At 44.6% G+C, this 14,921-nt stretch overlaps 2 protein-coding genes across 2 annotated transcripts in view; both read right to left on the bottom strand.

The window, feature by feature from the left end:
* The window catches only part of ABCF3 (ATP binding cassette subfamily F member 3), a 291,373-nt gene that overhangs the window by 84,449 nt on the left and 192,003 nt on the right, over nucleotides 1–14,921 (bottom strand). The gene's annotated exons all lie outside the window — the stretch shown is intronic.
* Nucleotides 1,358–10,267, bottom strand: HTR3E (5-hydroxytryptamine receptor 3E). Its single transcript, XM_050780193.1, is given in 10 exon segments — nucleotides 1,358–1,587; nucleotides 1,709–1,924; nucleotides 2,090–2,203; nucleotides 2,206–2,293; nucleotides 2,952–3,129; nucleotides 3,419–3,592; nucleotides 4,091–4,200; nucleotides 6,755–6,799; nucleotides 7,462–7,625; nucleotides 10,201–10,267. Coding segments are annotated over 10 exon segments (1,386 nt in total).

Raw genomic sequence — 14,921 nt, 5'->3', positions numbered from 1 at the left:
AACTGACTGTAGCACTGACCTCCTGGACTCAAGCAATCATCTTACCTCAGCCTCCTGTACAGTGGCACTACAGGTGTATACCATACATGCCTGACTAATTTTTTTATTTATTTTTTTGTAGAGATGGGGTCTCGCTATGTTGCCCAGGCAGGTCTTGAACTCCTGAGCTCACACAACCCTCCCACCTCAGCCTCCCAAGGTATAGGGATTATAGGCATAAGCCATTGCATCTGGCCCCAAATAGCTTTTATATCAGAGAGAATTAAAACAAATTATGAATTGTCTACAAAGTAATGAAGAGGAGATCACCTTATTCTAAAACCTATGGGATACAGCTAAAGCTGTTCTGAGTAAAATCAATAGAAAGACTGAGACCACTTTAATGGAGAATTCAACTTGGAAAACCAGAAAAAGAGTAACATGAAACATAATAAATTAAGAGAGTGCTAAAATGAGATCAGCACAAGATAATGGAAAAGGTAAAGCAAAAGAATCTACTAGTAAGACAATATGTCTGAAAACACCTAAGAGAATTAACACGTCTCAAACCCAACAGTTGTCACTTCGGTCTTGGGAGAGAGGATTGTTCCTGATGACATCAAAGCTTTATCACAAAGAGTCAAAGAAATGTACAGGTTATGTTTTAAAACTATCAGTTCTGGTTAGTCTCCCCTCCCCTCCCCTCCTCTCCCCTCCCCTCTCCTCCCCTCCCCTCTTCTCTCCTTTTCTTTTCTGAGTTTCGCTCTTGTTGCCCAGGCTGGAGTACAGTGGTGCGATCTCGGCTCACTGCAACCTCTGCCTCCTGGGTTCAAGCGATTCTTCTGCCTCAGCCTCCCAAGTAGCTGGGATTACAAGCATGTGCCACTACGCCCGGCCAATTTTTTGTATTTTTTGTAGAGATGAGGTTTCTCCACGTTGGCCAGGCTAGTCTCTAATGCCTGACCTCAGGTGATCCACCTGCCTCGGCCTCCCAAAGTGTTGGGATTATAGGCATGAGCCACTACACCTGGGTGGTTAGTTTCTACCCTCTGACCTGACAAAGAGCCAGAAATCTCTGCAGAATGATTTATTGGGCAAGTTAGTGGACAGAAGAGGTATAGTCTGCTGCACAGATGACATAAGGGGGACCTAGAACCATATGATAAGACTGAAGGAAGCCAACAGAATGCAGGAACAGGGAGAAATGTCTGGGATTGGAACTGATCAGCAGGACTGGGTTGGGATACATGGAATACAGCAGAGACTCAGTCATCTTTGGGAATATGACAGTTGGTACTCAGGAAAGGGGGGAGACCTGGCTGTTCCCTGGAGGCAAGAGAAAGAAGCTCCAGACTGAAGTTTGCAGCTGAGCACCTGCCTAGGTGTTCCAGAGGCATATGACAGCGAGGATGGAGGAGGCCATGAAGGGCAGGTAGACGCGGAAGAGCAGGGCGTCCATCGCGTGACTGAACTGCACCCACAGCTCCACCGAGTGCTGCTTCTGGACCTCATGTTCCCACTGGGCCCTTGTCCATTCTGAGCCCCTTGTCAGCTCTGCCTTCCCAGGGCCTGGCATCTGCCCTGCTGATACCTATGGCTCCTTCACACTTACAGAAAGACAGAGACTCAGCCACGGGCTGCAAATGTCACCTATACAGGGAGGGAGACAGGGAAGGAGGCAGGAGCAGAGAAGTGGAGGTGGGGGAAGGGGAAGTGTGACTTCCCTCACCAGGCAGGTGGGTGGGGGTGAGACCCAGGCCCTTATTTCCCTTCTGGGGCGCAGTGGGACAGCATCTCCCTGGGCTGGTGCAGTGGAGCAGCAGGGAGCGGAGCCACCGAGGCAGGGGTGGGGGATGGGTGGTGGCCACGTGCAGCAGGTGGGTGATGAAGATGGTCTCCAGCAGGCTGCCCACTATCAGGGAGAGGCACAGGGCGAAGTAGACCCCTGGAGGGAAGGGGGGCCTGGTGAGGGCCAGAGGCACCACCTAGAATTTCTTTCTTCTCTTCCAATCCCACCCTGGCAGGCATATGGCCTCCTTTTCCCAGTATACCTCCCTTCCTGAGTTAGTTCCCACTCTTCTCTTCCAAAAGGTGGGAGGAACATCCATACCGATGAGGGGGGTGCCACTGGTGGGGAGCAAGTCATTCATCATGAGCAGGAAGATGTTGTACCCCGGCAGGAGCATTATCTTGAATGGGACACGTTTCCCACTTTTCACTGGCAGTAGAAGCTGAGGGCATCGATGGCAGCCAGAAAGCCACTGGGCATGAGAAGGTTTATGACATAGAGGCTGGGCCTGCACCTGATGGCCACCTGGTGGGGTAGAAGAGGGCGGTAAGTAGTTATGGGGTCAGAGAAACCCTCAAATCCAGGAATGGCAGTGACAGTTTCTGTCTCTGCCTTTTTCTTTGGCCTGATATCACCTGGGATCTGGAGCTGTGTGGAATGCAGCTTTAGAATCTGGTATAGAACCTGTGAAGAGACAGTTAGGCCAGAGCCCTGAGCTTTAGGATGGAGAATGAGGCTGGGAAGCCAGGAGAGAGGGTAACACTGGGAGACCCCGAAACTTGGGAGATACACATTCGATGGACATTCTAGGCAAGGGTAAAAGCGCGGGAGGAAGGAAAGAGCAAGAGCCTCCAAGCTCACATAGAACACAATCTGATCGGCCGGGCGCGGTGGCTCAAGCCTGTAATCCCAGCACTTTGGGAGGCCGAGACGGGCGGATCACTAGGTCAGGAGATTGAGACCATCCTGGCTAACACGGTGAAACCCCGTCTCTACTAAAAAATACAAAAAACTAGCCGGGCGAGGTGGTGGGCGCCTGTAGTCCCAGCTACTCGGGAGGCTGAGGCAGGAGAATGGCGTAAACCCGGGAGGCGGAGCTTGCAGTGAGCTGAGATCCAGCCACTGCACCCCAGCCTGGGCGACAGAGCCAGACTCCGTCTCAAAAAAAAAAAAAAAAAAAAAAAAAGAACACAATCTGATCATACAGGTTGCCTCCCCTGGACAGCTTTGCAGTGACCTTGTTGATGCCCAGGAGCTCCCATTCTCCATGGGCCTGAAGGATGTCCCAGGATGTGTCTGTTATTTCCCACACTTCTTTCTCCATGTCCAGCAACATGCTGTCCACTGAAAATGAGAACCATCTGAATCATTTTTCAAGGATATAGTTTCCTGGTGGCTCAACTGCTCTCTTTTTCCATCCTTTCTTTCAACAAATAGTTTTGAGTGCCTCCCACATGCCAGGAGACTTGCCAAGAGCTTGGAATGGTAAGAAACAAGACAGACTTGGGTTCTGCCTTTATGAAAAATCTTTTAGCATCCATAGAGCCTTATTCTTCTCCCTACCCATACTCCTTGGTCACAATTTACTCATAGTTTCTTTATATTTGTTGGCTGCTCTCATTCACTCTATCCCTGAGATCCCACTGCAACTCATCTGTATAGAGGAATGAGCTGAAGGTGAGTGTGCAGTTCTGCTGGTCAAAGGGGAAGTAGAAGATGTCCAGGTTACAGATACTGTCCACCTTCATGGGTTTCTTATACCTGATGTGACCTTCATTACTTACATATGCTGTAAGGCCTTTTGGGGTCTTATCCACATCCGTGCTGGAGGAGAGATAAGGCAAGAGGCAGGTGCTGTGGTTTCTCTCTCTCTCTCTCTCTCTTTTTTTTTTTTTTTGAGACAGGATCTTGTTCTCTCACCCAGGCTGTAGTAGAGTGGCATGCTCTCAGCTCACTGCAACCTCCGTGTCCTGGACTCAAATTATCCTCCTGTCTCAGCCTCAGCCTCCCAAGTAGCTGGGACTACAGGCACACCACCAGGCCTGGCTAATTTTTTTTTTTTTTTTTTTTTTTTTTTTAAGAGATGAGGTTTCACCATGTTGCCTAGGCTGGTCTCAAACTCCTGAACTCAAGTGATCCACCCACCTTGGCCTCCCAAAGTGCTGGGATTGCAGGCATGAGCCACTGCGCCCGGCCCAGTTTCTCTTCTTATCTCTCTGGTTGTTTCTTAGCCATCTAAAGAGCACTTACAGCGGCCCCAGTGGTAAACTGTGATCTCTATGGCTACCAGGAGATAGGACATGACCAGCCCTTGATACGCACAGTTCAACGATGAAGATGTCTGGGAGCCACAGGTTCTTGGCTGCCATACTCATCTTCGTGATGCCCTCACACTCCTCTGGGTTCCAGCTGATAAATGGGTTATCCCAAACCTAGAGCCCAGGTGGAGGAGAGTTGAGAGCCTGAGATGAATTGGAGTTATTTTCTCCTGCCTTTTAATTTCTTCTTTTTTAAAAAAAGTTATGAAATACTTCAAGCATATAGAAAAATATATAAAATATTATGACAAACATCTACGTATCTACAACCCAACTTTGTGGCATTAATATTTTATTAAATTTACTTGCTTTTTTTCAAGAAATGAGAATCATAGATAAAATCGAACCTGCCTAGGACCATTTCTTCATGAATTTTGATCAGCCAGCGCTGGTGGTCTGGGAACCACACTTTGAGAGTGAGGTTAGGTAATTGTATTATCTTTCTCCAGCTCCTTCCTTCCTTTCCTCCAAGCAGGCTTTTTTTTTTTTTTTTCCTATTCTTTTCTTTTTCTTTTTATTTTTTGAGATGGAGTCTTGCTCTGTCACCCAGGCTGGAGTGCAGTGGCATGATCTCAGCTCACTGATATAGATATAAAACCTCTGCCTCCTGGGTTCAAGCGATTCTCCTGCCTCAGCCTCTTGAGTAGCTGGGATTACAGGTGCGTGCCACCACCTGACTAATTTATTTTATTTTATTATTATTATTTTTTTTAATGAGATGGAGTCTTGCACTGTCACCCAGGCTGGAGTGCAGTGGCGCAATCTCGGCTCACTGCAACCTCCGCCTCCCAGGTTCGTGCCATTCTCCTGCCTCAGCCTCCCGAGTAGCTGGGACTACAGGCGCCCACCACCACACCCTGCTAATTTTTTGTATTTTTAGTAGAGATGGGGTTTCACCGTGTTAGCCAGGATGGTCTTGATCTCCTGACCTTGTGATCTGCCCACCTCGGCCTTCCAAAGTGCTGGGATTACAGGCGTGAGCCACCGCACCCGGTCACCACCCAGCTAATTTTTTTATATTTTTGGTAGAGATGGAGTTTCACCATGTTGGCCAGGCTGGTCTTGAACTCCTGACCTCAAGTGATCCACCTGCCTAGGCCTCCCAAAGAGCTGGGATTATAGGCGTGAACCACCAAGCCCAACCATGAGGCAGGCTTTTCAGGTTGGAAACTCAATTCATTCACTTTTATTTCCCCCCATCCTCCCACACACCTTGTTTGCTTATCAATGCAATTAAGATATAAATTTTCCACTGGGTTATGCTTTGATTACATTCCATAGATTTTCATATGTATAATTTTCATTTCTAATTACTTCATAATTTCTACTTAATTTCTTTAATTTCTCCTTTGCCTCAAATATTTGGAAATTTAATTTTAAATTCTCAAGAAACAAGGTTTTCTGTCTGTCTTTTTTTTTTTTTTTTGAGATGCAGTCTCACTCTGTAGCCCAAGCTGGAACACAGTGGTGTGATCTCGGCCAACTGCAACCTCTGTCTCCCCAGCTCAAGTGATTCTTGTGCCTCAGCCTCCTGAGTAGCTGGGACTATAGGCACATGTCACCACGCCTGGCTAATTTTTTGTATTTTAGTAGAGACGGTATTTCACCGTGTTGCCCAGGGTGGTCTTGAACTCCTGAGTTCAGGTGATCCACTGGCCTTGGCCTCCCAAAGTGCTGGGATTACAGGTGTGAGCCACTGTGCCCAGCCTTTTTTTTTTTTTTTTTTTTTAAAGATAGGGTCTCACTCTGTTGCCCAGGCTACAGTGCAGTGGCACAATTATGGCTCACTGCAGGCTTGACCTCCCGGGCTCAAGTGATCCTCCCATCTCAGCCTCCCCAGTAGCTGGGACTATAGGTGTGAAACACCATACCAAGGTGATTTTTGTATTTTTTTGTAGAGACGAGGTTTTGCCATGTTGCCCAGGCTGGCTTCAAACTCCTGGGCTCAAGCAATCCACCTACCTTGGCCTCCTAAAGTGCTGGAACTACAGGCATGTGCTACTCTGCCTGGCATTGATACCTTTTTGTGGTTAAATATGTGGTCAGTTTTGGGGAATACTTTATGTGTGTGACAAAAGTTTTGTATGTTCATTGATACAAAGTTTGACATGTTTATTAGACTAAGTTTCTTAATTGTGCTGTGAAAATCACTATATATTTACTCCTTTTCTCCTAGATTTTTGTTTTGTTTTGTTTTGTTTTGTCTTTGAGATAGAGTCTCACTTTGTCGCCCAGCCTAGAGTACAGTGGCATGATCTTGGCTCACTGCAACCTCTGCTTCCCAGGTTCAAGTGATTTTCCTGCTTCGGCCTTCCAAGTAGCTGGGATTACACGTGCCCACCACCATGCCCAGCTAATTTTTGTATTTTCAGTAGAGATGGGGTTTCACCATGTTGGCCAGGTTGGTATCAAACTCCTGACCTCAAGTGATCTGCCCACCTCGGCCTCCCAAAGTGTTGGGATTACAGGCGTGAGTCACCGTGCCTGGCCTCTCCTTGATTTTTGAAAGCAGTATATTAAAGCCCCTCATCATTATGGTCAGTTTTTCAATTTCTCCTTCATGTGTTTCAAAGCAATGTTAGGGACATAAAAATTCATAATTATTATATCTTTGTTTAAAATCCTTTTTGACTGTAACTGTAGGGAGAGAATAAAGTGTTGTCCATACCATTTCCAGCCACAGGAAGGATGACAAGAGGTGCAGCTGCTCATCCTGCCAAAAGAATTTCCTATTTCCATCGTGTTGCCAGTAAGAAGTCTGTTCATCTCCCCCACCTCCCATGCTTGTTTACCAACTCCCGAGGTATGTAAAGGGGATATGTGATCAAGGACAAAAGCTCTATCAAAACAGATGTGTTAGGCTGTGGACAGGAGAGCTCATAGCAGGGCGGGAGTAAAGTAATCCTTCTCAACCTTGGCTGTATATGAGAATAACTCGGAAAGCTTGAAAATATTGATGTGGTTGGGTGCGGTGGCTCATGCCTATAATCCCAGCACTTTGGGAGGCCGAGACAGGCAGATCACTTGAGGTCAGGAGTTTGAGACCAGTTTGGCCAACATGGTGAAACTCTGTCTCTACTCAAAATGCAAAAATTAGCTGGGCGTTGTGATGCATGCCTGAAATCCCAGCTACTCGGGAGGCTGAGGCAGGAGAATCGCTTGAGCCCAGGAGGTGGAGGTTGCAGTGAGCCAAGATCATGCCGTTGCACTCCAGCCTGGGCAAGAGTGAGACTGCATCTCAAAAAAACAAAAACAAAAACAAAACAAAAACGAGGCTTGGGTTTCATCCAATCAGAACCTCTGGGATTAGAACCTTTGCCAGGGGCTGGGAAAAGGTTAAGAACACCAAGGAGGGCTAGAGGGGTCAGCGCTCACCACATCTGGGATGGCAGACATCGTGAAGGAGATGTTGACTCGGGTGGGGACGCTGATGGTGACCGGTCGGAAGGCCTTTCTATTAAACGCTGAATTCAGAGCAGTGGGATCCGCCCCGTGCTGGCCAAACCCTGAGCACTTGATGGTGAAAGTAACACCCCTTCCTATAGTGGACATCGAATGTGTGAGATGAAGGAGAGCAACCCTGTGCTCCCTATATGAGAGGGTCCCCAAGGCAGGGCCTGGGGTCGCCTGTGATAAAATGAGAGCTAACATTTGTTGAGCATTGGCTATGTGTCAGGTATATTCTAAGCCCTTTAAAAATGGATTACCTCATTTAATCCTCCCAATCCCCATCAGGTAGATACTGCTTTACCCTCATGTAATAAACGAGCTAACTAAGGTGCAATAAGGGGAAATAACTTTCTACAGTCAGACAGCCAATAAAAGGCAGAAGCCAGATTTGTTCTGAACCCAGGTTTATCTGCTGCTGCTGTGCTATATGTCCCCAGAGATGAGATGAAGAATGGGGAGGGGATCACCGAGAGGGGTCCAGATGCTGGGCTCTTCCTTCCGAGGCCTGGGAGGATGGGGTGAGCTGGAATGCAAATTCTGGAAGCTAATGTGGCAAGCTGAGTTAGAGCTCCAACCTCCTTTCCAATATTTCTGTCTCCATGCAAAGCATGCCCAAATCTGTATGCAAACTGAGCCTGGAACGTTGATAGTCATCTGATAGGATTACAGTCCCGGGGCCCCCGAGAGGACACACCTGTTTTCACCCTGACTGCCCCAACCTTCCTTCTCCTTATTTGACTTTACCCAACTCTATCACCAGCATTCTAGTTTGAGGCTTTTAAAAAGTTGTGTTTTATTTTTAATGAACATATAATAATTGTGCATATTTCTTAGTTTGGGGTTTTTGGGTTTTTTTTTTTTTTTTGAGACAGCTACTCACTCTGCTGTCCAGGCTGGAGTGCAGTGGCATAATTACTGTAGCCTCGGCCTCTGGGCTTAGGAGATTTTCCCACCTCAGCCTCCCAAGTAACTGTGACTACGGGCACTCCCCCCACATTTGGCTAATTTTTAAACATGTTTTTTTGTAGAGACGGGGATCTCACTATGTTGCCCAGGCTGGTCTGAAACCCCTAGGCTCAAGTGATTCTCCCACCTGGGCCTCCCAAAGTTCTGGAATTATAGGTGTGAGCCACCATGCCCAGCCAAATAGCTATTTTTAGAAGTGTGGGTGGGCTTTTTAAAATTATTATTTCTTTTTAAAATTTTAAAATTTTGTTTAGATGACTCTCACTCTGTCGCCCAGGCTGGAGTGCAGTGGCGTGATCTTGGCTCACTGCAATCTCTGCCTCCCAGGTTCAACCAATTCTTCTGCCTCAGCCTCCCAAGTAACTGGGATTACAGGCATCGCCACCACATCAGGCTAGTTTTTGTATTTTTAGTAGAGATGGAGTTTCACCATGTTAGCCAGGCTGGTCTTGAACTCCTAACCTCAGGTGATCCACCTGCCTCAGCCTCCTAAAGTGCTGGGATTACAGGTGTGAGCCACCTCACCTGGCCCATCTTACCCTCTTCTAACTAATACATTTTAAAATTTTCTACTCGTGAAAATGTGTTGGAGGAGCAAGAACTTGGAATGAGAGAGATGATTGATAACCTCTGTGCCAAGGACATTGAGCCTTATCCATTCTCAACGTCACAGTGCTTTACAGGCAAATTCTTAAACCACTCTAAGAACAGTGAATATTCATTTGTCAACCCCTGTGTGCAAGTGCCCAGAGGGGCTTTCATAACCATTTACACTGCCTAGACCAGGTGTACAGTTTGTGTCTCTTCCCTATGCTGGCCTTTAAAGTCACCTCTGGTTCAGTCCTCTCCTGTGCCTCCTTATCCAAAGTCATGGAATAATCTAAGGAGGAGAGATGACATTTATTGGCACTCTTACCAAGTGCCAGGCACTGTGCTTCCCTCCATCTCTTACTGAATCCTCACAACCCTGCAAGGTAGGTTCTGTTTTATAGATGAGGAAACCAGAGCTCAGAGAAGTTAAGCAGTGCATCCAAGTTTATAAAACTAGCAACGTGAGACACGAAGATTCAAACGCAGGTCCATCTGTCTCCAAATCCCATGTTCTTGTCTCTCTGCCATACTGACTCCCTGGAAGAGAAGCACATTCTACTTTCACCCTTGACCTGCTGCCTTCTGGCATCTTACCTAATCTAGAGCCCTTGGATCCAGTAGGTGGTTGGGGAAATTATGGCTAAAGGAGGTGGGCACTTTGCTACAATGGTTTGGGTTTCATATCTGTAGAGAGAAAGAATTACACCTGTGGACAGAAAGACGGATGGATATAGAAGCTAAATACAAGAGAAGACAATCATGGATGGTTGTCTTCCATGTAGAGTACCAATGGGGAAAAGACAGACTTTTCAAGTAGTGTTGGGAAAACTGGATATCCATATGCAAACGGATAAAGTGTGCTGGTGTTGAACTCTATTTTTCCAGAAGAAAAATAAAAGTGCTCTTGTGTGGCATGTAACTGGAAGGGGATTTTCCATCTTTCAGAAAAGGAAAGTCTATGTGGGCATTATGGTAATGTAGCTATGAAAGAACTCTATCCATCTTAGACAATCTCTAGGAGGTGGAAATTTGAAAAAAGTTCCTAAATGTTCTACTAGGGAGAGGTCCTCCTTCTTCCCCCTTCCCCCATTGTTGCTCCTTTCTTACCTTGAAGCAGAAGGCTGAGAAGGAGGTAGAAGGAAAATATTTTCCTGTGGAACCAGCTTCCTTCCATCTTCGTTGTCTAAATTCTTCTCTGAACATGTACTGGGACCCACGAATGCCCAGATTAAAGCAGCACAGGCCACACCTAGAGCCTGACTTTGAATACTAATAGCATTGGTTGACCACTGACATTTGTAACCTTCCTGGAAAGTGTTCTGGTTGTCTTGTTCTTGCCTATGTTTGAGGTTCAGTCTGCTTTTGAGACTTTATCTTAGTCTTAGATACTTTACTACAACGTATATGGTTATAGATAGCTCATACATGATCAGTGTGCAGATGTTGGTGAGATACCTCAGTCTGAAAACTCATCTCTTCAATTCTGGAAAATTCTCAGACATTTATAAATATTTCACTTCCTCTATTTTTCTTATTAGATATGTGTTGAATGGTTTCCTTCTATCTTACATGCCTCTTATTGCTGTGGTAACAAATCACAAACCCAGTGGTTTAAATAAACACAATTTGTTATTTTACTGTTCTGTGGGCCAGAAGTTTGAAATGGGTTTTACTGGGCTAAAATGAATGTGTCAGCAGGACCACATTCCTTCTGGAGGTTCTAGAGGAGAATCCATTTCTTTGCCTTTTCCAGATTTTTTTTTTTTTTTTTGAGACAGGGTTTCACTCTGTCGACCAGGCTGGAGTGCAGCGGTGCAATCATAACTCACCGCAGCCTTGGCCTCCTGGGCTCAAGGGATCTTTCCATCTCAGCCTCCCAAGTAGGTGGGACCTCACAGGTGTGAGCCACCAAGCTTGGCAATTTTTTTTTTTTTTTTTTTTTGAGAGGGAGTCTGGCTCTGTCGCCCAGGCTGGAGTGCAGTGGCCGGATCTCAGCTCACTGCAAGCTCCGCCTCCTGGGTTTATGCCATTCTCCTGCCTCAGCCTCCCGAGTAGCTGGGACTACAGGCACCCGCCACCTCGCCCAGCTAGTTTTTTGTATTTTTTAGTAGAGATAGGGTTTCACTCTGTTAGCCAGGATGGTCTCGATCTCCTGACCTCGTGATCCGCCCGTCTCGGCCTCCTAAAGTGCTGGGATTACAGGCTTGAGCCACCGCACCCGGCCGAACTATGTTGAATAGAAGTGGTGAAATTGAGCATCTTTGCCTTGTTCTTGATTTTAGAGAGTTTTCAGACTTTCACCATGGAGTGTGATGTTTGCTGTGGGTTTTTCATATATGGCTTTTATTATGTTGAGGTTGTTTCTTTCTATTCCAAGTTTGTTAAGTGTTTTTGTCGTGAAAGGGTGTTGAAGTTTGTCAAATGTTTTTCTGCATTAATTGAGGTGATCATTTTTTTCCCTTCATTCTGTTAATGTGGTGTATTGCATTGATCAATTGTTGTATATTGAACTGTCCTTGCATTCCAGGAATAAATCCCACTTGGCTATGGTATATAATTCTTTTGATATGCTACTGAATTTGTTTGCTAGTATTTTATTGAGGATTTTTGCATCAATGATCATAAGGGATAGTGCCTTTGTCTGGCATTGGTATCAGGGTAATACTGATCTCTTAAATGAATTAAGAAGTTAGAACATAGTTATTTTATAATATTTTTCATATTGTTTTATTATATCTAGTTCTTGGTATGCTGACTGTTTTGATAACTGTTTCATTGTGGTTTGTTCCTTCATGTAATTTATAATTCTTGGTTGAAAGGATGAGAATCCATATCTTTAGATAATTTTGAAATCATCTATTACAATCTTTCAACAAATGTACAGTTGATCCTTGAACACTACTGGGGTTTAGGAACACCAACACCCCGCACAGTCAAAATCTATGTATAACTTTTGACTCCCCTAAAATTTAACTACTAATAGCCTACTGTTGTCCAGAAGCCTTACTGATAGCATGAACAATTGATTAACACATATTTTGTATATTATATGTATGATATGCTGTATTCTTATGATAAAGTAAACTGGAGTAAAGACAATGTTATTAAGAGAATCATAAGGCAGAGAAAATATACTTACTATTAATTAAATGGAAGTAGATCATCATAAAGGTCTTCATCCTTTTCATCTTCATGTAAGTAGGCTGAGGAGAAGAGGTTGGTCTTGCTGCCTCAGCGTATCAGAGGCAGAAGAAAATCTGAAGATAAGTGGATCCTTGCAGTTCAAACCCATGATGACGAATGCAATAATTATATAGTCTCAAAGTAGCGCTCCACAAAAAAATTACCTATATGCCATACTTACTAATTAGCTTTACAGTGGAGAAATCTGGCAGACATATTTTTAACTGAGTGATAACAGTTATCATCAGTAAAATGACAAATTGACATTGTGTACTTTCTATGATGCACTAAGAAGAACTCGGCACCACTTCTAGGCTATTCCTACTAAAGAGGCATAAGTCATGAGTAGTTGAAGTTCAATTAGGCAAACCCAAATTGAGGGACAAAATAACTACAAAATAACTAACTATACTCTTCAAAATGTCCAGGTGATGAAAGACAAGAAAAGACTGAGGCAGTGTTCTGGATTGACAGACTGAAGAGATGTAACAGCTAAATGCAGTGTGTATTTCTGGATTGGGTCCTACACCTATAAAAGACATTATTGGAGGCTGGGCGTGGTGACTTACATCTGTAATCCCAGCACTTTGGAAGGCTAAGGCAGGCAGATCACTTGAGGTCAGGAGTTCGAGACCAGCCTGGCCAACATGGCAAAATGCTGTTTCTACTAAAAATACAAAAATTAGCTGGGTGTGGTTACACACTCCTATAGTCCCAGCTACTCAAGAGGCTGAGGCAGGAGAATCACTTGAACCCAGGGGGTGGAGGTTGCAGTGAGCCAAGATCCTGCCACTGCACTCTGGCCTGGGCAACAGAGTGAGACTGTCTCAAAAAAAAAAAAAAGACATTATTGGAAGAACTGGCAAAGTTCAAATAGGGCTTATAAGTTAGACAATACAATACATTGTATCGATACTAATTTTCTGACTTTTATGGTGTACTATGGTTATATAGGAGAGTGTCCTAGCTTTTAGGAAATATACACTGAAGTAGTTAGGGTTAATGGGTCATCAATTATGAAACTCTCAACGATTTGGAAATATCCACAATTGGCCTGGCGTGGTGGCTCACGCCTGTAATCCCAGCACTTTGGGAGGCCAACGGGGTGGATCACCTAAGGTCAGGAGTTCAAGACCAGCCTGGCCAACATGGTGAAACCTCATCTCTACTAAAAATACAAAAAATTAGCCAGGCATGGTGGTGGGCACCTGTAATCCCAGCTACTTAAGACACCGAGGCAGGAGAATCTCTTGAATCTGGGAGGAAGAGATTGCAGTGAGCTGAAATAGGGCCACTGCATACCAGCCTAAGCGACAAGAGCAAGACTCCGTCTTAAAAAAAAAAAAAAAAAGAAATATCCACATTTGGAAAATCTGGGTGAAGTGTACACAGGAGCTCTTTGTACAAGCTTCATAACACTTATGTAAATTTTAAATAATTTGGCTGGGCACGGTGGCTCACAGCTGTAATCCCAGTACGTTGGGAGGCTGAGGTGGGTGGATCACTTGAGGTCAGGAGTTCCAGACCATCCTGGCCAACATGGGGAAACCCCATCTCTGCTAAAAATACAAAAGTTAGCCAGGCCTGGTGGTGCATGCCTGTAATTCCAACTACTTGGGAGGCTGGAGCAGGGAGAATTGCTTGAACCCAGGAGGTGGAAGTTGCAGTGAGCTGAGATTGCGCCACTGCACTCCAGCCTGGGCAACAGAGCAAGACTCCTTCTCAAAAAAGTTTTTAAAAATCGTTTAAAAAAAAAAAAAAAAAAAAAGTAAAAGAAAGGAAGAAAAAGAAAAAGAAAGTCTAGAGGTTCTGTGTGAATCTATGTCCAAAATCTCTTTCCTTTGGACTAGAACTTAATTGGGTATTGGCCTCCAGGAGAAGGCAGCAGACCTCTGGCCATGTGATTGGAGCCTTCTGTTACATTTAATTTCTTTTTAACGTTAACATGGTCACCTTTTTTACTTCTTCAATTTGAATCTAGCATCTTCTAGGCCAGTAGGTTTCAACTAGGGATTCAGATAACTTATTTATTTAGTTTTATTAATATACAGATACTCAGAAATTCAGACTTATTGAATCTCTTGATGTTCTCAATATGTTCTTTGTATGTTCTTGCTATAAACATAGCAAGTTCATGATATATGATTTTTAAAAATGTGTGCCTAAGAATAGCCATTCAAAGACTCCTGAATACCCCTGGTCCACTTCTTATAATACGATATATTAAGTCAGGATTATTGTATGTTATACCTTCATTTTTTTCTCTGTAAAGATTATGTTCATCCCTTTTTTATAAATTAGATATAATGTTCACTGTCTTTTTGAAAATCTAGTTAATTGTCACATTTATAATTATTTGTCAAATGCTTTTTTTTTTTTGGAGATTCTCTCTGTTGCCCAGGCTGGAGGGCAGTGGTGTGATCTTGGCTCACTGCAAACTTCGCCTCCTGTGATCAAGTGATTCTCTTGCCTTAGCCTCCCGAGTAGCTGGGATTACAGGTGTGCACCACCATGCCTGGCTAATTTTTGTATTTTTAGTAGAGATGAGGTTTTACCGTGTTGACCAGGCTGGTCTTGAACTCCTGACATCAAGTGATCCTCCCACCTCAGTCTCCCAAAGTGCTGGGATTACAGGCTTGAGCCAC

The sequence above is a fragment of the Macaca thibetana genome, chromosome 2 (assembly GCF_024542745.1).
Source record: "Macaca thibetana thibetana isolate TM-01 chromosome 2, ASM2454274v1, whole genome shotgun sequence".
Taxonomy (NCBI): Eukaryota; Metazoa; Chordata; class Mammalia; order Primates; family Cercopithecidae; genus Macaca; species Macaca thibetana.
This window is presented reverse-complemented; position numbering and strand designations above follow the sequence as displayed.